The sequence below is a fragment of the Onychostoma macrolepis genome, chromosome 09 (assembly GCF_012432095.1).
Source record: "Onychostoma macrolepis isolate SWU-2019 chromosome 09, ASM1243209v1, whole genome shotgun sequence".
In the NCBI taxonomy this organism is placed as follows: domain Eukaryota; kingdom Metazoa; phylum Chordata; class Actinopteri; order Cypriniformes; family Cyprinidae; genus Onychostoma; species Onychostoma macrolepis.
In genome coordinates, this window is record NC_081163.1 from 36,003,633 (window position 1) to 36,026,553 (window position 22,921).

General features: G+C 37.1%; 1 protein-coding gene across 3 annotated transcripts in view; it reads right to left on the reverse strand.

The window, feature by feature from the left end:
* igsf3 (immunoglobulin superfamily, member 3) overlaps nt 1-22,921 on the reverse strand; it is a 171,090-nt gene that overhangs the window by 11,048 nt on the left and 137,121 nt on the right. For all 3 annotated transcript variants that reach the window (XR_009272768.1, XM_058786544.1, XM_058786543.1), the window contains exon 7: nt 421-831. Coding sequence is in view for 2 of the 3 variants with exons in the window: in XM_058786544.1 (XP_058642527.1) it covers nt 421-831 (411 nt within the window). In the remaining variant the exon portion in view is untranslated. The remainder of the gene's footprint in view (nt 1-420; nt 832-22,921) is intronic.

A 22,921-nucleotide genomic window follows, 5' to 3' on the forward strand; every position in this document is an offset into this window, starting at 1 on the left:
GGGGTATATTTGTAGCAATATCCAACAATACACTGTATGGGTCAAAAATATCCATTTTTCTTTTATGCCAAAAATCATTAGGATATTAAATAAAGATCATGTTCCATGAAGATATTTTGTAAATTTCCTACCGTAAATATATCAAAACTTAATTTTAGATTAGTAATATGCATTGCTAAGAACTTCATTTGGACAACTTTAAAGGTGATTTTCTCAATATTTAGATTTTTTTGCACCCTCAGATTCCAGATTTCAAATAGCTACATCTCAGCCAAATATTGTCCGATCCTAACAAACCATACATAAATGGAAAGCTTATTTATTCAGCTTTTATATAATGTATAAATCTTAAGATGGGTTTTGTGGTCCAGGGTCACAAATATACATATACATCCATTTGATAAGCAACAGCATTCTTACCTGGCTGTCTCACCATCACATGTGAGAAGCCGGAGGAGTCTTGCGCCAGGCGGTACCAGAGTCCATCGGGGTCCGTGAGCCACTCCTCCACAAGGCAGTAGTATGTTCCAGAGTCGCTGGTCTCGGCACGGTGCAGGGTGAGGCCGTAGAGCCGAGGAGAGAGCCTCTCTGACTGCACACGGCTGCGGAGACGTTCCTCCTCTGCGTACGCTCCATACTCGAACGCTCCTGAGTGTTCGATCTTCAGCAGCAGCTCATCCGGCTCTCCCGCCTCGGCCTTCCGGGCGTACCACAGCACAGCATGCTGGGAGTCCGGGCTGGTTTGAGAGGTGATGGAGCAGTTGACACGCACCCGACTGTCCTCCAGAAACTGCAGACTCTGGTTGGACTTGTGCACCTTCAGTTTACTCACTACAGGAGGAGAAAGCAAAAAAGGGGAAACGTTGTTAGAACAATGAATACAAAGATTTACAGACTATTTAGACCAAATACATTAAAAAAGACACTTCTGTCTGTTGGCAGACAGATATTCTTGTCTGTGAGTACCCTTGTGAAAATGAAGTGCAATTCATTGCACTAAATGTGCACTTGTAATGTACTTCAAATCTTAAAAGTGTATTTTAAAAAAACTGTCCTTGAAGATAATATATTAATGAAATAAAAGGCCACTTAAAGAGTACACTTTCATGTTTCTTAACGCACTTATGAAAAAGTGCACTTTGAAATAATATCCATAGGAATCCCCTGTTTCTTTGATATGAATAGGCCTTTAACCAGAATGGACTTGTGACCCTGGAGCACAAAACCAGTCTTAAGTCGCTGGGGTATATTTGTAGCAATAGCCAAAAATACATTGTATGGGTCAAAAATATCCATTTTTCTTTTACGCCAAAAATCATTAGTATATTAAGTAAAGATCATGTTCCATGAAGATATTTTGTAAATTTCCTACCGTAAATATATCAAAACATAATTTTTGATTAGTAATATGCATTGCTTAGGACTTCATTTGGACAACTTTAAAGACAATTTTCTCAATATTTAGATTTTTTTGCACCCTCAGATTCCAGATTTTCAAGCTGATTTATTCAGCTTTCAGATGATGAATAATGTACAATTAAAAAAAATCGACCCTTATGACTGGTTTTGTGGTCCAGGGTCACATATTTACTGTTGCTGAGGGAGTGCTGGAATCGCTTGTTTTAGATCTGGAAAAAATAAGACGTCAGAAACATTCTTGGCAGAGCAGGGCTGTGGCATACATATTGGATTACTACAGGTGTGACCGCCATCGGCAATGGCTGCTATTTCACACCATGAGTGGATTTATGAGTACCAGAAGAGCTCAGGAAGACACAATGGAGATGGGAGACACACTTTCACACCTGCAAATAAAAGGTCTCACATGCTTACCAATGCAGATCATTAGATATGTGCAACAGAGAAGCGTTCAAAAGCAAAGAGAGCAGATGTCCTACATGTGCATCCCTGTTATTTGGCACGAGAACGTGCAAACGGTTCAGGCACACTTTCAAACGCATCAAACATATGCCACTGTATTACTCCTCAACACACACACATGCAGTGCCTTTTATAAAGAAAATACAAAATTGGTGGGACTTCATATGATTGTTTCTTTCACATCTTTTATTACCTCAAATTAATGAGCATCTGTGAAACCTCGCATTCTGTTTTTCCTGCTTTAATGGCTCTTTGCTAAAAATCCAATTTTCCACTGACACTTTGGCTCCAGTAATCCCCATCACGCATTTCTGCACTTCTAGCAAAGTCCCCTGAATCATCCCTAAGCCTGGACCTTCTCCGTGAATAACAGTGGCATGAACACTCTTACGCTTCTAACCAGCAGGCCAGAAACCCAATCCCTGCAGCAAAGCTACTCGACTCTATTGTATAATGTCAAATCTCACCGATTTAACACTGTTTCTCTAAGGTTTTTTAAGATTTATAAAAATAAAACCGCAAAGGAATTGTTCCTCAATTTAGGCTTTTGACTTACCAAATATGTGGGCTTTATTCCATATTCTTAAAATCCACACACAAACCACTCCAAAAAAAAAAAAAAAATACGGTGACAAATAATTAATGATCAGAATTGTATTTGATGTTTGCAGTAATACCGGCGTCTGCTGACATACTGTTGCCATTGTACATGTTATCAGGCCAAGAGCTTCTAAAATTAAAATGTCACACTGCAAAATGAGCTTTGTTCACTCCTGCAGGGCTGTCAGAGTTAACATCTCCCCACAGTTCAGCTTTAAAACAGACGGATCTAACAAAACCGACAGGAATGAGTGTCTGAGTCCCTTCAGTTGTTGATGGTATATTCGCACTAGATCAGTTGCTTGTTGGCATAAAGCAAGCTGACTAACTGCTAATTTAGCTCTTAAAAAAAACAAAAAACTAATTACTTAATAACAAAAGAAAGATCACTGTGAGAGTCAAAGTCACTTTTTAATATGCTAAAAATGTTAGAAAGCTCTTGAAAGCAAGACGGCTCCTCACTAATTTGAAACAATGGCTGTTGAAAATGTCACAGGAATAAATTTCATTTTTAAATATATTAAAATAGAAAACAGTTATTTTAAATTGTAATAACATTTCAGTGCATTCTTTGAGACTTATAGGAGACTTCAAAAACAGTTTTCAGGATACATATAAAGAGTACATTCAGAATCCGCAGTGGGCCAGAATTTAATTTATATTAGTGCTGTCTAACGATTAATCACATGCAAAATAAAGGTTTTTGTTTGCATAATATGCGCGTGTGTACTGTGTATATTTATTGTGTGTATATATATACACACACACACACATACAGTATATATTTTACATGCATTTACATGTATATGTATATATTTATATAATTTATATTATATGTGACCCTGGAGCACAAAACCAGTCATAAGGGTCAATTTTTCGAAATTGAGATTTATGCATCGTCTGAAAGCTGAATAAATAAGCTTTCCATTGATGTATGGTTTGGACAATATTTGGCTGAGACACAACTATTTGAAAATCTGGAATCTGAGGGTGCAAAAAAATCTAAATATTGAGACAATCGCCTTTAAAGTTGTCCAAATGCCGTTTTTAGCAATGCATATTACTAATCATCTTCATGGAACACGATCTTTACTTAATATCCTAATGATTTTTGGCATAAAAGAAAAATGTATCATTTTGACCCATACAGTGTATTTTTGGCTATTGCTACAAATATACCCCAGCGACTTAAGACTGGTTTTGTGCTCCAGGGTCACATATATAAATACATTTAATATACAAACAGAGCATATTTTTTTCAGAAATATATACATGCATGTGTGTATTTATATAAACATAATAAATATACACAGTACAAACACACATATATTATGTAAACAAAAACTTTTATTTTGGATGCGATTAATCGTGCTTAATCATTTGACAGCACTAATTTAAACGGACAAAAATGAACATAAACTTTAGCAGTTTTTGACACTGCTAACAGGCATTTATCCTGTAAATGCAAAATGGCATCTTGTGTGCCCTGAGACATAAAACATTACTGGTTGGGTGCACACTAAAGATGCTCTCAAAGCGCTGGCAGTCATTCCATAGGGAATCTCTACAGAGCCTTCAGAGCTAGCAGCTAATCGCAGGAGAATGACTCTTCAATCCTCTAAAGCAGAACCACCGATGGATGGGATTTCCACACAACAGATTTCTTAGTTTTCTTTCTAATTTCTCCGGTTTTGACAGAAAACAAAGGCTGAAAAAGAGATGTCAGGGATTAAAGACCCCATGAAATCAAAATTTGAGTTATGTGGCTTTTATGTAGCATGTAGTTTAGCTTTTGAAGTCATATATGTTGAAAATTCACTTTTAGCAGATATATATGAGGTTAACATTTACAATCCTACTCATCTGTACATGTTTTCATGATCTCAACATGTCTTATAGACTAGAGTAAGTGTGCATTCACTATTTTATTGATTTATTTACTGTATGGTAAAATATATGTGCTATTATTTTTTCTATAAATTAGTACTAGTATCAGTGAACATCACAATAATGTTAATAATGTAGTTTGTGTAAACAGCATGATCATTCAGAAATCATTCTAATATTTCTTACAGCAATATTTCTTCTTATTATTATAAATGCTGAAAACAGTTGCACTTCTTAATATTATTTTGTGTAATGATATTTTTTTCCTGGATTGTCTGATGACTAGTAAGTAAAAAAAAAAAACAGCATTTATTGAATCGATTCACTTTTAGCAGATATTTATGAGGTTAACATTTACAATCTTACTCATCTGTACAATTTGACATGATCTCGACATGTCTTTTTTTTAACCTTAATATGTTGAGATTATAAGAATATGAAAAGCTCTTTGATACACAACACACTGAAAAAAATGATACTACATTTTTTTTTAAGGTAAGTGGTTGCAAACAGTTTATTTTGGCTACACTTGAAATTTGAAAGTTATTCAACAATGTGTTTATTTACGTGGCTAAAATAAGTTGATTGCAACCACTTACCTTAAAAAAATGTTGTTAATTCAATTAATCTTTTTTTTTTTCAGTGCACTCAAGCTTCCTGTTTCCATAGGAAATACATCAACGCAGGAAAGCAAACTACACTTTTCTTTAATGCCAGTTGCTTAAAACTGTACCTGTGAGTTGAATCTTTTGCAAGTTTTCTTTACTGAATTTGTTTGTGGCTGATCACTTCACCGATCACAGGTGCATTCAGCAGCGTTACATGCTATCCAGAAAATCATGTTTACAAACACCGTGCCATTTTCAAAGCACCTAATACTGTTGTTTGACTCTAGCACTGCTGCACAATTAAATACAATCATACAATATTGCTCAGATTTACATAAGGTTATTTGAAATCAGAGAAAAGTTATGCACGACAGCTCACAGTCGAGACACAGTTTAGTCTCCTGGACAACAGAAAAGCAATACGATTGGAAACATTTGCCTTCTCTGTTTCAAGCTCACTCCTAGTCAATGCTTTTTTTTTTTCAGCATGATGCATAAGTGGACTTGGAGCGGAGGACTGATGCTCCACTCTCTCTCTTCCTCCATTCAATTTTCTAATAAAGAAAATGTGCAGAGACCAAGACGGAAATGAGGTCCATTGGTCTTTGTACTTTCTGTCCTACAGGAGCAGCTATCCTTTCATTAGCTCCCAAGAGTTGCAGTAGATAAGATTATCTCCCCACTCATATTAGCCATAGTTATGAATACTCTTGCGTGGGTTTTCCATCAATCACTTGCTTTTAGGGTTACCCTTACTAGGTCTGAATCCTTCGGAGGGTCTCCTCCATGTGTCCTGATGAAGGAAGGCGGCCAATTAAATTCTGACAGAATCCTCTCCGGCTCTGACTCCACCAGGCACGGTTAAACAATTAGATTAAACAAGATATTTGTTCTTGACAAAACTGCAAGCCATTTCATTTTTGTTGTATAATCAAATTAGGAAAATCAATAAATGTATGAAAAGCGAGAGAGGGAAAAGAAAGATGGGAGAGTAAGAGAGACGGCAAAAATGAAGCAAATCAAGCAGCACATTTTAAACAGCTCAGAGCTTGATTAGAGGCAGTTTGTGATGCTCTCAGACGGAGGGCGAGGAGGTGTGGAGGGGGAGGTTGGCAGCGGAAAAAGCAAACAGAGAAAATGTTTAGAGTGCATTTGTGATTTTCTAAGACAGTGAGCCACGTTCCCTCCTCCTGCGTGTGTCCAATTTGTTAGCCCCAGTTAATTACCAACACGCTGCGCTGCCGAGATAAAGATGCTTTTATTTGGTTTATTTATTGATGACACAATCTCCAAAGATAATGCAGCCTTCCCATCAAGAAACACAAAACATTTATTTATTACATTAAGAAAACATTTATTCCAGTGACATCCACATGCACTGGAGATTTTATAGAGGCCATATCAAAAAAAAAAAAAAAAGGAAAAAAAAAAGTTTGTTGTGCTAAACATACTATAACTGAGCAAACAAAATGTCCTTGCCAGTGCAAAAAGAGCATTTACTGAAACTAATGCCTGAACAATATGTTCCCAGTGAGATCTTGGGTAAAAGTCAGAATGTACAGCTTGTAGGAGCAGTCACGCAGCACGAATGCCACACTAAATCTCTGACACTGCCAGAACTTTGTCAGAGGCGATAAATGTGGCCCACTCAGTCAAAGTGAGGTGCAAAGGAAAAAACATATGTGACTCTGGACCACAGTTGTAAGGATCAATTTTGAGAAATTATACATCATTATACATCAAAACTGAATAAATAATCTTTCCATTGATGTATGGTTTGTTAGGATCGGACAATATTTGGCTGAGATACAACTATTTGAAAATCTGGAATCTGAGGGTGCAAAAAAAAAAAAAAAAAAAAATCTAAATATTGAGAAAAATTGCCTTTAAAGTTGTCCAAATGAAGTTCTTAGCAATGCATATTACTTATCAAAAATTATGTTTTGGTATATTTACAATAGGAAATGTACAAAATAAATTCACGGAACACAATCTTTCCTTAATATACTAATGATTTTTTCATTAAAGAAAAATGGATAATTTTGACCCATACAATGTATTGTTGGCTATTGCTACACATATACCTGTGCTGCTTATGACTGCTTTTGTGCTGCAGGGACACATATGTACTGTAATTTTAACAAGTCTTAATGACTGGATGTAGCACCTTCCACTCTGCACATCGGTCTTAAATGTATTTTAAACAACGTCCTGATCATTTCAGTCTGATCTCAACAGTATAGATTGTCCTCTGAATCTCAAATGTAATGGAGGATTTGCAAAAAGGCTATTATTAAAGGAGAGAGCAGGTAAAAAAGGTATCAGCAGCTGTTGAGTAAGGTCAGTAACGGCATTCAAAATGTATTTACACTGGAATCCCAATCATAGGAAACAACATATCACATGCTCGAATGTTGATTACTGATTCACAGACCAAAGACACGATGCACGTCTAATCGCGAAAATGGCTCTACCCTTGGCTCTAGTAAAATACAGTAAAGGGTGTTTCACACCACACCAACAGATGGTAGCGGACACTTTATTGGGTTTTGTCAGATCAGTGTTTTACCCTTATCTGTCTTTTGGCATCTGTCGGAGCTTGTTTTGGCTGATTGAACATGCTGAATCAGCACTTGTTGGGTCGTGAATGTCTGGGAAGTGACAAACTGTAATCTGACGATTGCCCGCCTTGGTCTGCAGTGTGAATTGGCCTTAAGACTATTTGATTTAACAGGAAAAAAGACTAAAACTAACATTTGTGTGACCTGCGATGCGAATGGGATCTATGCCACTAAGTATTTCTTATTGCATTATTAAAACGGCGATCTTTCAAGAGTTCTGTTGATGACACAAAAACACAAGCAGTCATTAGGGAAGAACAGTTAATCGGTAGCTGCTAATTTCAACCCCCACTGACAGATGAAGAGTCCTTATCACTGTCAATCACTTACAGCATAATAATATCCCAGTTCATGCATATTTATGAGTTCCACAAGCACGTCTATTTGCCCGAGCACGAGTGGAGACTGAGAAATGGTTGAGGTGTACATGTAAACATAAAAGACTTTTTGGATGGCTCTCTTTTTTTAAAGGGGGGAAGAGGAGATCCATTTACTGCCTTGCGGATGTAAGTGGCTTTAAGTGGAGCAATGACAAGTGGAGGTGGATAATCATCAGAGATGGAAAGAGCAGACAGAGGAGTGCCTGAAAGGGATAGAAGAACTGAGAGAAGGGGAAAAAAAGCACGACATGCTTTAAAAAGGGGAAAAAAAGAGAATCAGCGAGTGCAGTAATATTAAGAAGTAATCGTTGAATCGCAGAATGGCAGAAGAGCTGCTCACTTCGAGCAGAGATAAGTTCGATAACTGTTGAAATGATGGTCTATGGAGTGGAGTAAGTGACTTTCAGTTGAAAACGCATTAAAAAACGTGTTTCTTTTTACGCAGCACTAACCCAAGCACATTGAAGGCCGGCTTAGAGCTCCAAACTTGACTGCTCTTCTAACTGTTAATCCAAGCAGCCGAGCCTGAAATGTGTCATATTAACGTTCTGAAATGTGCTTAATCCCAGTGAAACAGATTGTGTGTGTGTTTTTTGAGGGGCGGGAGGCTGTGTTCCCTCAGGAGAGCAGTTTAAGCAGATCCGCCTTGCACAGTGAAGAATGGGGCTTGAGCACTGCTGCCCTCCGTCTGCTACAAAAACATAATGGGGCCTAATATCTATGCTAATGAGGCCGATACATCTCTGATTCCTTTGTGTTGCAGAAGGATTTCCAGCAGTCTTCTACAATGCAATTAGGGCTATATTGTAATTATGCGGATCTGTGCTCGGGCAGGGAGTCCACAGATGAGCCCTGTGCCTCCTCCCTGCTTTAATTTCCCAACTTCCGTTGAGACGTGTCTCCCTTAACTTACGACATATGTGCGGGTTCGGGTCTGTGATGCAGCAAAAACAGCTCAGTGTGGTTATCAGGGCACTCTGGGATTGCTGTGTGCTATCGGAAAGCATACAGTAAGTACACTGAGGTCTGCTCGAGAGGGCATTGGTGGCATGTGTTTATATGCATCGAGAGAGACGCACTCAACTAAATCCAATGTTTACTTTTGGCCGGAGCGAGTGTCTGGCGAGGAATGTGGATGAATAGCATCTGTTTAATGCTCTTGTCATTTTACCCACAGGCCTTTCTGTCGTTTTGCACTCAGAGCCTCATATGTATGATAATCAGCAAAAACAACTCGTGCAAAAAGTAAAAAGGAATGAAAACATTACAGGAACTGAAGAGTGAAGAAGTCAAGTAACATTAGCTGGGGAGCTCAGTGAGTGAGGACATTTTTTTTTTTAAATAGATGAGTGGCATCCTCAGAGACTTTGATTAAAAATGCTATGAAGTGTGTTTATGGATACAGGCAGGGGCGAGTTACTGTTATTATTACAGACAGCTTGAAGAAGCACTGGTGATAACTAAGGACATATATTTAAAAGTGTTTACAAGTGGTCCAAAAAATGCGTGTGATATGCAAAATGACATTTGGAGCACCGTCAGTTAAAATTTCCAAACTTGTTTAGAGAGATGCCTTGCTGTCTAACTGTGTGTTGTGGTACTCTCGTGAACATGCGTCGACTGACACGGAAGAGAAGAAATGATTGAATAAAGTTATTTTTGTTCTCGGCAACACTTTACAATAAGGTGTCATTTGTTAACATTAGTTAATGTATTAATAAACACGAATAAACAGTGAACACTACATTTATTACACTCTTTATTAATCTTAGTAAATAAAAATACAGTCGTAAATTGTTCATATTAGTTCACGGTCCATTAACTAACGTTATCAAAAATAAAACTTGGTAATTTCAGCATTTACTAATGCATTATTAAAATCGCATTAACTAAGATTAATAACTAATGAACCTTATTGTAAAGTGTTACCTTGTTTTCTTCATGCACAAAAAGTATTCTCGTAGCTTCATAAAATTACAGTTGCACCACTGATGGACTATTTTGGTAATGTCTGCACTACCTTTCTGGGCCTTTAATGTGTCAGTTGCTGTCTATGGAGGGTCAGAAAGCTCACCAAAAATATCTTCATTTGTGTTCTGAAGATGAACGAAGGTCTTACGGGTTTGGAATGACTTCAAGGTGAGTAATTGACAGAATTTTCATTTTTGGGTGAACTATCCCTTTAAGCATCATACAAATAGCACACCTCATTTTTGTTGCACAGAAAACAAATAATTCATTTCAAAAGAGTTTGGGGCTTTGTTGCTAAGTTAACAATGCTGTACTCTAATACTCTAATAAAGAAAAAGAAAAAAATGGATGCGAAACTGCACTGAATTGTATGCAAAAATGTAGGTAGATGCAGGTTTTCAATGAGCCTATGCTGCTTGAAATGCTATCCGTGTAGGCAGTTCACGAGGTTTTAGAACAGAGTCAGAGTGCAGGTGGGTGTGAGTTTGTGTGTACTGAAGGGGTTCTCTGAGAATCAGGTGGGAGACAGTGTCCTATATTTTGACCTTGAGCATCACTTCAGAAATAATTAATTACCAAACCTGTATGAAATGATTTTGGATATGAATGCTTCAGAAACAAATGTGCTTCATCAATCTTCCATTGTGTCAGTGAATGTCACAGAGTAAGGTCTATTGCCTGGGCACTGGGATGGAAAATAAGGGAGCACACAAAGCTCTAGTGATTGAATTAGGAGCAAAGAGCTTGTGGGATCTGAGAGGAATATAAGGTGCTCTACATAAAGGCTCCTGAGATACGGTCTGGAGAATACTGTAGATCAGTGCTTCTCAGATTTGTCAGGCCAAGTATCACTTTTAAATCAAACCAGAACATCCAAGTAGTACTAAAAGCAAGATTAACAACTGAGCATTATAATGTCATATATTGATGAATATCAATGTTCATGTAAATAAGATCAACTGTGGTGCTGTAAGACCTCCATCAGCCTCTTGACTAGCCCTGCTGCACATCTGGGAACCTATAAAGGAGCAGCATGCAAAATAAACACGGATACAGGGCAAATGACTACTAATTTTAATATGTACTCTACTGTACATATTACTGAAAACTAATGGCTGCTAAAAATTCCGCTTTGCTGTTATTGAAAACAAATGACATTTTAAATGGTAATAATATTTCAGAGTATTACTGTTTTTCTGATAAAATAAATGCAGTCAGTGTTGGGGAAAGTTACTTTTTAAAAGTAATGTATTACAATATTGTGTTACTCCCTAAAAAAGTAACTAATTATGTTACTTAGTTACTTTTTATGGAAAGTAATGCTTTATGTTACTTTTTAAATCTGGGCAGGGCTTGCTTGTTTGTTTTTAATATAAAAAGTTATATTTCTGGCAAATGTAAAAGCCCTTTCACAGCAAAAAGTGAAATGAATAAGCCTTAGGCTGAAGGAAAATTTAATTAAAAGTACATTAGAACACAGGAGAAGAAAGTTCAACACTCTTCAGCATAAAAAAAAAAAATTAAGCACAAATGTTGGCTAATCTAAAGTAATGTTTGCTTATTAGTACGGTTGAATTGAATCATCAAAGGTCAGCAGCAAAGACACTGATTAATAAAATTGGATTAAATACAAAGGATATTTGTGTCATTTAACATTTAATTATTGCAGGTTTGCATCATATTCTGAGTTTACATTTCTCAGTTTTTATTTATATTTATATAATACTGAATGTTTTATTTTTTTTTAATGAATTAATGCATGTTCACATTTAGTCTAGAAATACAGTAACATCATGTTTACACAGCACACACAACTCCTCTGTACTTTCCTGCCGATTTCTCTCAACATGAGGCCTGTCAGTCAAAAAATGAGTACAAAGTAACTATATTTGAAAAAGTACAGTAACTCCGATATTTTCTTGTAAATTAAAAAGTAATGCATTACTTTACTAGTTACTTGAAAAAATAATCTGATTATGTAACTTGCGTTACTTGTAATGAGTTACCCCCAACACTGGTCATGAGACTTTTTTCAAAAACATGAAAGAAGAAAAACTCTCTCTCTCTCTCTGCTCCAAAAGAGAAACAGTTGTTTTGTGCAGTGTTTTAGGTCAGAAACTTTATTTGTGGTTTTAAATGGGCTTTTCAATTGTTTTGATGAGTTATTTTCTGCAGAGACTTTTATTTGGGGTTTTAAGTACAGACGTGACATGAAGTTCACTTCTCAATTACTGAATTTCATTTTGGGTGAAGCTAAATTTGCAATTTATATCAGTAGGAAAAACAGAATTGAGAAAAAGTCCTGTCAAAGTGTTGACTTTTTTAACTTTAGTAAAATCAAGAGTGTTGATTGATTTCAAGTTTTATATAACTATGGAAGATCTGTCAACTTTTGAAATGATCTGGAGCAATCAAGGAGCATTGTGTACTGTTTTTGAAGGAAATATGCTATAATGTTTTTTTTTTTTTTCATAAATTAATTATTGTTTGTATTGTCACTTGATTAAATGTAAAGTTTTTTCAAAATTCTAAAAATTCTCTCTCTCTCTCTCTCTCTCTCTCTCACACACACACCCTCCCACAGGTGTTAAAATGGCCACTTTGCGGTTTGATTCAAACAAATTGCTACTAAATAAATGCATTTGATCTTAAAACCTCTTCCATCTGCCTAGAGGCGCTTGTTGTCTCAGAGTCAGAAGCTGGCCACTTTAAAAGCCGCTTCCTTTCATGAAATTGAGCATCTAGATGCTACTTGGAGGCCAAACAAAATAAAAAATCTCGCCTGTTGGTGATGGCTTCATTTTCTGCTCTCCTTTTAGCACTTGGAGTAAAATTGCGGTGCACAAGACATGATCAACACGGCTACACTACATCCCACACTGCAGAAGACTATGCAGGCAATTAAACTCCAAACCAGGGAGAAGCACCGTTGTAGGTCACATCATGTAGCAGTGAAATTAGGCACAGAAAGTGTCGTCATGCAGCCTGTGAATACAGAAACCTGTGAATAAGGTGGTTCTTCTCTCAGAGCAGCAGGTTTCTTGGAGATTAGGGCTGGGCGATTTTTCCGATTTCATCGATTAATTCGAATTTAATGTTTTGCCACAATATTGTTTTTTATAAATCGAGAAATCGCGACAACAGTCAAACGTGTCCATGTTTACACAGAACAAACAATGGAAAAGCAGTATAATCGAATACAAAACCTGTAAAGAACTACTGATGTTTCATGTTTGCATCATGGTGACAGAATAATATTCTACTGGTGTTATACCTTCAGTCATTTTGAATTTGAATTACTTGTGAATTTTTTTAAGCATTTTTTTGTATTATTTCTGAACATATAATATGCACAAGACAAGTTTGTACAAGATGTAGTTGTAGTTCATGCATCTTTTCTGCAAAGATATTTAACAAGTGATTTGTTTAACATTTAGCCTGCATCATGATGACAACTTCATGTGTGCTGCACTAAGAACTAAAGATAAAACTTTGCTTTAATCATGTAGTAGTTACATTTTCAAGTTGATTAGTTAAAATCGTACAAAATCGGTCAAATGTTCGGAGAAAATCGAGATTATATATTTTTGCCATGTCGCCCAGCCCTATCGGAGATATGCTGTTCACATCTGGACAGGTGAACTAGTTTGGTTTAGAGGGGTAAAGCAGAATGGGCAAGGAGGTTCAAAGCAGACAGAAGCAGAACGTGAAGCTACAGGGTCTCGTGAAAGGAGCAACGGAGAATGTGTGCATGGGAAAGATAGAGGCTGATAAATCCTCTGAGCCCTGGAGGGAGATTGTGGTGCATGCTGGAAGACTGTGCTCCTAATGAAGATGGACAGCAGAGATCCATCCATGGGACACAGAGACAGCGCTTCTCCATGACAATTCAGATGCCGTCAATTACAGGCATAGTGAGAGCCATCAGTGGACAGGATGACTGGTGCCCACCGGGTACGACAGGTGTGGAGAGCACTGATCCGTCACTGCCAGGACCCATTTATGTAAAAGACACTTAGCACTTTAACAAGGGCCGCTGGGACAGCACTGTATTAATGAGAAGGAGTTTCAACAGAACCGGGTGCAAGAGCGAATGAGAGAAAGAGCGAGAGAGAGGGGAAGGAAGCTAATATTGATTGTTTGTTAATTATAACCCTTTGATTTGCTTTCAAGCTAATAACATGCATCTCGACATCAAACAATAAGATAATGCAAGGAAGCAATGTGGAGAACTTGCTAGAGCAACTAAGATAAGAGGAAGCTGATGACTGAGCCATAAAACACAGCGCAGTCGTCTCCTTCTGTTTCACATGCATAATCCTGAAGGTAAGGGCATGTGTCTGGAGGAGGACGCTTTGAGCTGACTGCCGCCTCGGGTCTGGTGACGCACATATTCCTGTAAGACTGGCTGGCTGGATCCAGTCATGGCGCGAGTAACACGGGGAGAAGTAGGATAACAGAAAGAAACGCTCAGCTTCGATAACTACAAAGGCCTTGTGCAAATAAATAGCATGTTCGTCAGTGTGTTAAGGAATGTTAGGTTAACTAATTAGTTGTGTGCATAAACGCTTCAGTGTTTCACCATAAAACCCAGTTAAACATCATCGGAGTCAGTGTCTCGATTGTCCTTCAGAATTCATTTTAATGTGCTGGTTTGCTGCTCAAGAAACTTTTCGGTAACATTTTACCGTTCAGTCCTGTTCTACGTGCATGCAGTACGTCTTTATAAGGTATGAACCCTAACCCGAAAACTAACCATATGTCATTTTCAAGGTTGATGTTTAATATCATTGTGAAAACTTTAAACTTAAATTTAACTAACACAATAAACAAAGTTAAATCAAGTTGAATTTCACATAACTTACTGAAAGTGCTCAACTTATTTCGACGAGTTAAGATAATGTTAAAACAAAAGTTGCCACAACTTACTGATCGTACTTTTTATTTTATTTTTTATTTACAGTGAACAGCATTTATCTAAAAGAAATTTGTAGCACTGAAGATACTATCACTTTTGATCAATTTAATGTGTCCCTGATGTTTTCTTGGGACTCTTTAATTATACACATTTAATATTCTAATTATATGGAAATCACCAACACACACTCACATACACAATTTTCACTCAGAAATTTCTAGTAGATTTTAGAAATAATTAAAAAGAAATGGTAACACATTGAATTAAACAATATTTTAGAAAGATGGAAATTGCATTTTTTTCAAAAAATGCAATATGATATGCTGATTTGCACAAAACTAACACACAAATATTATTTTGCAGTATTAAATGAAAACAAAGTATATTTGAGCTCACTGCAATGCATTGTGGGGTTCTCTGGTAAGGACACACACGCTGCAGGCAATGCTGTCTTCAGATTTGGCCAAAAGAAGATGTCTTTGAAGGCAGAGTAATAATGCTGAAACAGCATGATGCCTTAAAATGCTGTCTTGGTAGGGAGCTCAGCACATTTGGATTTGAACAGAGCTAATATACCAGCATGCACGCTCACCGCTGCTCTGACTGTGGCAATCTGTTTTCTGTGTTGAAAGCATGTGCAAACAGTACGAGTTTTATATCTGGCTGTGTGTAGGTGAACTCTTTCTATGTAGGGCAACACTAAATCCAGTTTCTGTTCCATTTCTCATCCTGTTTGTGCTGAGAAACTAATGAAAAAATGTTCATATTCCACATCTGACTGCTTCATTAATCTGGAGTGGGAATGGTCCCATTAGGACACATCCACTGGTATTACCACACACAGATTAGATTGTGTCACAACGACGGAAGGTTACGCGGCTTCCCTCGAGATCGGCATAAATGAGCATGTGCTATCTTATTGCATTTCACAAGCACCATAAAAGCACAAACGCAATCACAAGAGGAAAAACAACCCCTAAAATTCACATTTAAATGCCGAATCTAGTTTCAAAATGTAAAAAGATTTATAAAGTTGAGCTCAAACAGGAGAGAATCACATTGCAGCCCCTGCTGGGACGCTGTTTGTGTGTGGATTCGTCATCGGCGCTCTGCATTTATGATGAAATCACAGCTAGAGGAGTTTCCCTCTATTGCACTTGAAGACACACAAATTCTAATTTAAGAAAAAGCGTGAGCACTAACTGAAGATGAATATCGACGCCATACGGCTTCGGATCAACCTGCCGGCGCCGTTTCATTTAGTGGCAGAAGTGGAACAGAGGGACATCTTAATGAACGCAGAGCAACGCCTTAAACAACCTACTCTCGGAAACTTCATACGTCCAACGTAACATTAGTGCTGGATCCCTCCTGAGAAACTGGATCGCATAAACCGCCTTCACAACCCACATCTTATGTATATGGATCTATGACAGGAATCCATCAGGAGGAAGGGTGGGATGAGCGCCTGTCCAGTGTAGGATGCGAATAAATATTTAAAATGTGTGTGTGTTGCAGTTGTATCATTCTAGATAAAATAAAGATTCTCAGGGAGAAAAAGTGCTTCTTGCCAATTCTACAGACAGATGGACCTCAGTTTAACATTATACCAGCTCAGAGAAGGACCAGAGATCAATGGCTGTGACTGTGACTGACAGCAGTGCCAAACACCGTTCCTCAGGCCACAGCCATAAACACACACACACACACACACACCAGACCGCCGGCTCAAACACTGCCAACTCCTGCCCCCAGAAACACCCCGCAGGCTACACACACACACACACACACACACATAAATTCGCCCACATGTTGAGATCTTCCTTGTCTCTGGAAGAAAAACAACATAATACCGTCCTACATGCATTATTTAAATATTACTTCAAATTGAAGACTCTGTTTCCAGTAAAATGAAATAAATCAGCATGATAAGCAATTATAGGACAACACATACTTGAGTCCTTTAATTTACACACTGTTTAATGCGTGAAGGCAGCAAGAAAGGCACTATCACTGGTAACTATGAATCATTGGAGTCAGTGTGCTTGGAGTATGTGTGCTATGATTAGCATTCAGAGCCTGTTATATTAATCATCCATCTCTTCCATACTTCAGCAAATAATCCCACTAGTTCTCGGTCTGACACCACGAATGAATCATGTGGAACACAAACAACATGAAATGAAGGATTGGACCATATGTTCAAGATGGGGGGGGGGATATTTAGCCACTGAAAAATTAATTTAGGTCAAACTTTCATTTGAACATTACTGTTCAACCTGACAGCCATCACCAGATTAAGACAATATATGACCCTGGAGCACAAAAGCAGTCATAAGTAGAACAGGTATGTTTGTAGCATGGGTCAAAATGATCGATTTTTCTTTTATGCCAAAAATCATTAGGATATTAAGTAAAGATCATGTTCCATGAAGATATTTCGTAAATTTCTTACCTTAAATTTATCAAAACTTAATTATTGATTAGTAATATGCATTGCTAAGAACTTCATTTGGACAACTTTAAAGGTGATTTTCTCAATATTTAGATTTTTTTGCACCCTCAGATTCCAGATTTTCAAATAGTTGCATCTCAGACAAATATTGTCCGATCATAACAAACCATACATCAATGGAAAGCTTATATATATATATATATATATATTTTCTGATCAGTACACTCATATTCTACCTGTCTTTTGGAATATGTGACCCTGCACCACAAAACCAGTCATAAGGGTCATTTTTATATAAAAATAAAAAAAAGCTGCCATCCCTTTCTTACAATCATCTGTAAGCTCAAATTCAGATCTGCCTCCATCTAATCAACAACTGATGGACAGAACCAAGCACCTGCTCTACATTTTTCCTTTTTCTATAATTAGTTTCACTTGGATGTGCATCACAATATGAAAAAAATGACCTTACGTTAATTTTCCGAAAAGATCTGTCCACTGGACGGAGTCTCCGTGTGAACAGAGAACGTAGCTTTTCATCAGTGTTTCTTTTTCCTTTTAATGTTCATAATGTTTGATGAAATGTGCATCATGCCATTTAACTCTTGATGTAAAGGAGCTGTTTTAAAGGTACAGATTTTTTTATTCATTAAAATGAAATGCGAGGAGTAAGAGTCTGGGAGAAAGAGGAAATAAAAGCAAGTGGGTGAAGGGAAAAGCAAAAGACTGTGACATCTTCACGTTTCTTCTCATCATGAGACGTGAGATCAAGTGGGGTACGTGTAGCCCCCCGGTCTGTTCCCATGATGCTGTGAGGAACTCCAGATGTGGGTGCGGAGGTTAGCACACGAGCCGGCGTACGTATTAAATATGAATAAAAAGCCTTTAAAGCATAGACCCGACCGGTCCTATGAGATGAGATGAGCATCACGTTCTTTTACTGCAAGATGCAAGACCTTCTCTGAGCACACAAAGCAAGCTTCTATTACAAACCATGAGGAATGTGTAGTGTTTGTTTTCACGCCATCCTTGCAAAACTTATTCATTTATTGCATTTACACTGAGCCTCTGTTCCTCACGTTCACGCAGTGAGAAGGAGCTTCGCCTTATACATATTAAACAGGCACTTCTGGAGACATGATTTAATGTCTCTCAATAATGCATTCAGTCAGATGCATGATGTTTTCACACATCATTACCTCCACTCCAGTCTCCACTTCTTTCAGAGAATATTCTCCACGCAACCTGTTTCTCCAAATGTCAGCTCGCAACATTTAGCCAGAAGTATTTAACATTTAGAAAACTAGCACAAACAGATATGAAGATAAAGCAGAGATAAATGAATGCCCTACATTGTTTATGAAGCATATGGGTTGCTGAAATACTTAAGAGAAGTTCTGTGGCTTGACAAGCTGTACATCATCTATTTTAAACTCATATTTTAAGCTTGCATTAATTACTACATGGGATATTTGTACTTTTAAGACCGCAGAACTACTTAAAATTAACTAGTGAAGGCAAAACTGTTTTGTTTAGTTTTTTAAATAAAAAAAAATATATGATTTCCCTTATCCTTTCATATAAATGTTAACCCAATGATGATATTTTGAAATGACAAAACGTTAAAAACATAACTTTTTGTGTGTTAAATTTAAAGTTTTTTTTTTAAATTTATTTATATATATATTTTTTAGAAGTTTTGGATTTAAGGTCATAGCTCATCCAAAAATTAAAACTCTGTCATTATTAACTCACCCTCATGTTGATCCAAACCTGTATGACTTTCTTTCATCTGTGGAACATGAAAGAAGATATTTAAAAGAATATTTCATTGTCCATACAATAAAAACAACACTGGACCCCACTGAATTTGACCGTATGGACAAAACAACACAACTTCTTTAATGTTCCACAGAAGAAAGCGAGTCGTACAGGTTTGAGGGTGAATCAGTGATGACAGACTTTATTTTTGGGTTAACTATTCCTTTAAAAAGACCGCTGAGCAGTAGAAACAGAAGTTGCTAAATAACGACAAAAACATTTGTCCTATTCATAAAGAACATCTTTGAGGTAGTCACAGTCTTCAAAATTAGTTGTAGAACAAAATGTAAAAGTCTCATAAACAGAAAACAGCTTCTCCAAAAAGCCATTAGAAGTTCCCAAGAGAACACGAGACTCAAACTGCTAATTCTCTTCAGAGTTTTGGACTATAAACAGAGCAGCTGTAAGCGAGATTACGCTCTTCAGCCAATCAAACGCCCCGATGCGTCCTAGCTGCGAGTGACTGGAGGAGGCTGTATTCAGAGACAGAAGATGACAGAGACACTCCGGGACTCCATCAGCGCCGTTCTCAAATGTCAATAATGAAGTAAACATCAACAGCAGGGCCGTGTTTGTTTATGTTTATGAAATGTTTGTTGGATACAACTCTATGATGTCAAAACGTCAAATATCCACCAGGACCGCGTTAAGCAATCACACCTTTTTAACTCGGAAACACAGGCGGCGCATCTGCAACATCGCCTCTGCATCGATGTTCCCCGTGAGGCTGGAGGGTTTCAACATTTTAGAAAGTGCACTTTTAAATTCAGATGGATTTAAAGAAAAATCTCTGTGGAAAGTCACGGGCCATTGCTCAAACATCTCTGTGTTTGTGCTCTCTAACGGCCTGCCATTCAGTGCAATAAACACACAGCGAAGCACACACCAGGGAAACTAAAGGAGTGCTCAGGATGATAAGTTGATTCCCAAATGCATGTTGAAGGGTCGTCTGGGTGCCGGCTTTCCCCTTGAGAGAGTAAGGTCACGGAGCCAGTGGAGCAAAGAGCTCTGCCTCGCTCTGCATCTTAAACATATGTGCGTGATGCTTGTGTAAACTAAACCGTTAACACGCAAGGAGCCGCGAGAAGGGCTGGGAATCGAGACTCTTACTGGAAAATAACGCTGCAAGTGTGAAACTGCTTTATAAAACAACAGTCCCCGGTGTCAAAGCAGCTATGCAGATGCCAGAGAATTGTAAAATATAAACTAATATATTTAAATGTAATTTTGCATGCAAACTATATACAGTATGCAAAGCGTTATATACATAAGTGCAAAAATGCAACCTGTTAAAATAAAATCTAAAAATCCTTTATATTAATACAGTACATTGTGCCCTATCATCACATTCTTTACAGAGCATATATGTTAGTCTATAACATAACAGCTCTTAAAAAGTTACAATCACAATAGCTTTAGTTCGTTATTTTAGTATTATTTATATACCATTATAGTATTTGATAATATTTGAATAGCTTTCAAAGTCTTTATTTTTAGATTAAGATTTAGTAACTGTGTTATGTGCTTTTCTCATTTATCTTAGTCTTTTGTTTAACATTTATTTCTAACCTTTATTTTGGTTTTAGTTTCACATGTAGTAATTTTAGCACTGCCAAGTTTATTTCATTACTGCCAAGTTTTCTGTAGTATTTCAGTTTTTAAGTTTGCATCTTTTACTTTATTTGATATTTTATTAAGTTTTGTTTAACAATAAAAACAATGGACAGCAGTTAAACAGTACTTTTTCTTTTTGTAGTCAACTCCAATACTGCATTACTTGACTGTATGCTATTTAAAAAATAATAATAATAATAAAAAAAGGAATGTTGAGAGCAATGCTTTCTGGGTCCAGTCAGTGTTCCATATAGTGCTATCATATATGTATAATCAACTTAAGATGAATGTAGTAGGATGATGGTGTTCCAAATTCAATTATTAATATTATTATTGGAACACAGTCATCCTACTACATATAGAAAACAGGCATATTCAATTTTAAAATACAGTATGTTTAGTTTGGCAGTGCGTGCTCAATGACTTGCACAAAGAGTAACTGTCTTCTGTTTTATTCTTTCTGGTTTGATACTTCCAGTATGACCTTTGTTGGAACAAAACCTTAAGGCAATACAACTTTGATTTCTCAGCACCTGGAAGAATTTCTTGTCTTGCAGACATCAGTGTGTCAGACTGCCCAGCAGGAAGTCCAACATGGCAAAGCAGCTCACCTCACCTTAACATCCACAACAACTCACACTGTACTCTAAAGGCCTTCAGGAAGAAAAAAATTAAATAAAGGGGGCGAACAAAACTACTTCAACTTTGCAGGAGCTAAGAGGTAAATGAAATGCACAATCAAATAGAAAATATTAATTGCTTAAACAAATTATTCACCCCGAAATGAAAATTCTGTCATCATTTACTCACCCTCGTGTCGTTTCAAACCTGCATGACTCTGTCTTCTGTTGAACACAAAAGAGGAGATTCTGAAGAATTGTACTGGTTAATCTTTTCCACACAATTACTTTGAATTGAAACTGAGGCTTTCAGGATTTAAAAAGGACAAACTGTTCTTTTGAGTATGATTTTTTTGTAATAAACTGTTTGATTTTGTTCACAAAACCGGTCTGAAGTGTGTCTCTGGAGCACAAAACCAGTCTTAAGTCGCTGGGGTATATTTGTAGCAATAGCCAAAAATACATCGTATGGGTCAAAATTATCCATTTTTCTTTTATGCCAAAAATCATTAGGATATTAAGTAAAGATCATGTTCCATGAAGATATTTTGTAAATTTCATACTGTAAATATATCAAAACTTCATTTTTGATTAGTAATATGCATTGTTAAGAATTTCTCAATATTTAGATTTTTTTGCACCCTCAGATTCCAATAGTTGTATCTCAGCCAAATATTGTCCGATCCTAACAAACCATACACCGATGGAAAGCTTATTTATTCAGCTTTCCATGTATAAATCTCAATTTAGAAAAATTGACACTTTTGTGTCACATTGTTTTGTGGTCCAGGGTCACAAATATTGGTTCATGAATCAGACCGATCTATTTCTCCAGTTCACTGGCACAATGACACATGTGCTCAATGAAGAGGAATATTCTCAGTAAATAACCACGTATAGTTTTGTCTATCAAATGGATTCAGAAAACTCTTATGATACTATTATAGTAATTGTGTGTCTTTAAAAAGCTTGAAAGCCTCAATCTCCATGGGTTCTAATTGCATGGAAAATAACCAGTTTAATTCTCCTTTTGCATTCCATGGAAGAAATAAAGTCACACATGCTTGTTGTTTGATCCCTTGATAGACTTAAGCGATGCGTCAGCTGCAATAAAGCTTTTGATTTCAGGAAGGGAAAGTATAATAAGAAATAAATTGGTGGTAATGTTGGTAATAGCGTTAATGCTAATAGAGCTCATAATGGTAATGTTAACAGAATCGATTTAGAAATGTTCCGATGCATTCAATATATCTCAAGTGCATGACATTTTATATTGCATTGTTTTTCTGTCTGTATAATTCGAGCCATCTTACATTCAAAAAGGCATCACAAAAGCACAATGCTGTTTAGATACGCTTTGTAACAAGGGAACCTCAGGCTGGAATGAGCTAGTGTACCTACAAGCATGTCTCCGGCGGGCTGTACTGATTTGCGTGCAGCCGGAGGGCAGGGAGCAGGCCTGCGGGGGAAAGCAGAGCATGTTCCCCCCCCAGGGTTGTCTCACAGCCATTAACTCCTGCCAAGTCCTTGCATTGATTCTTACTA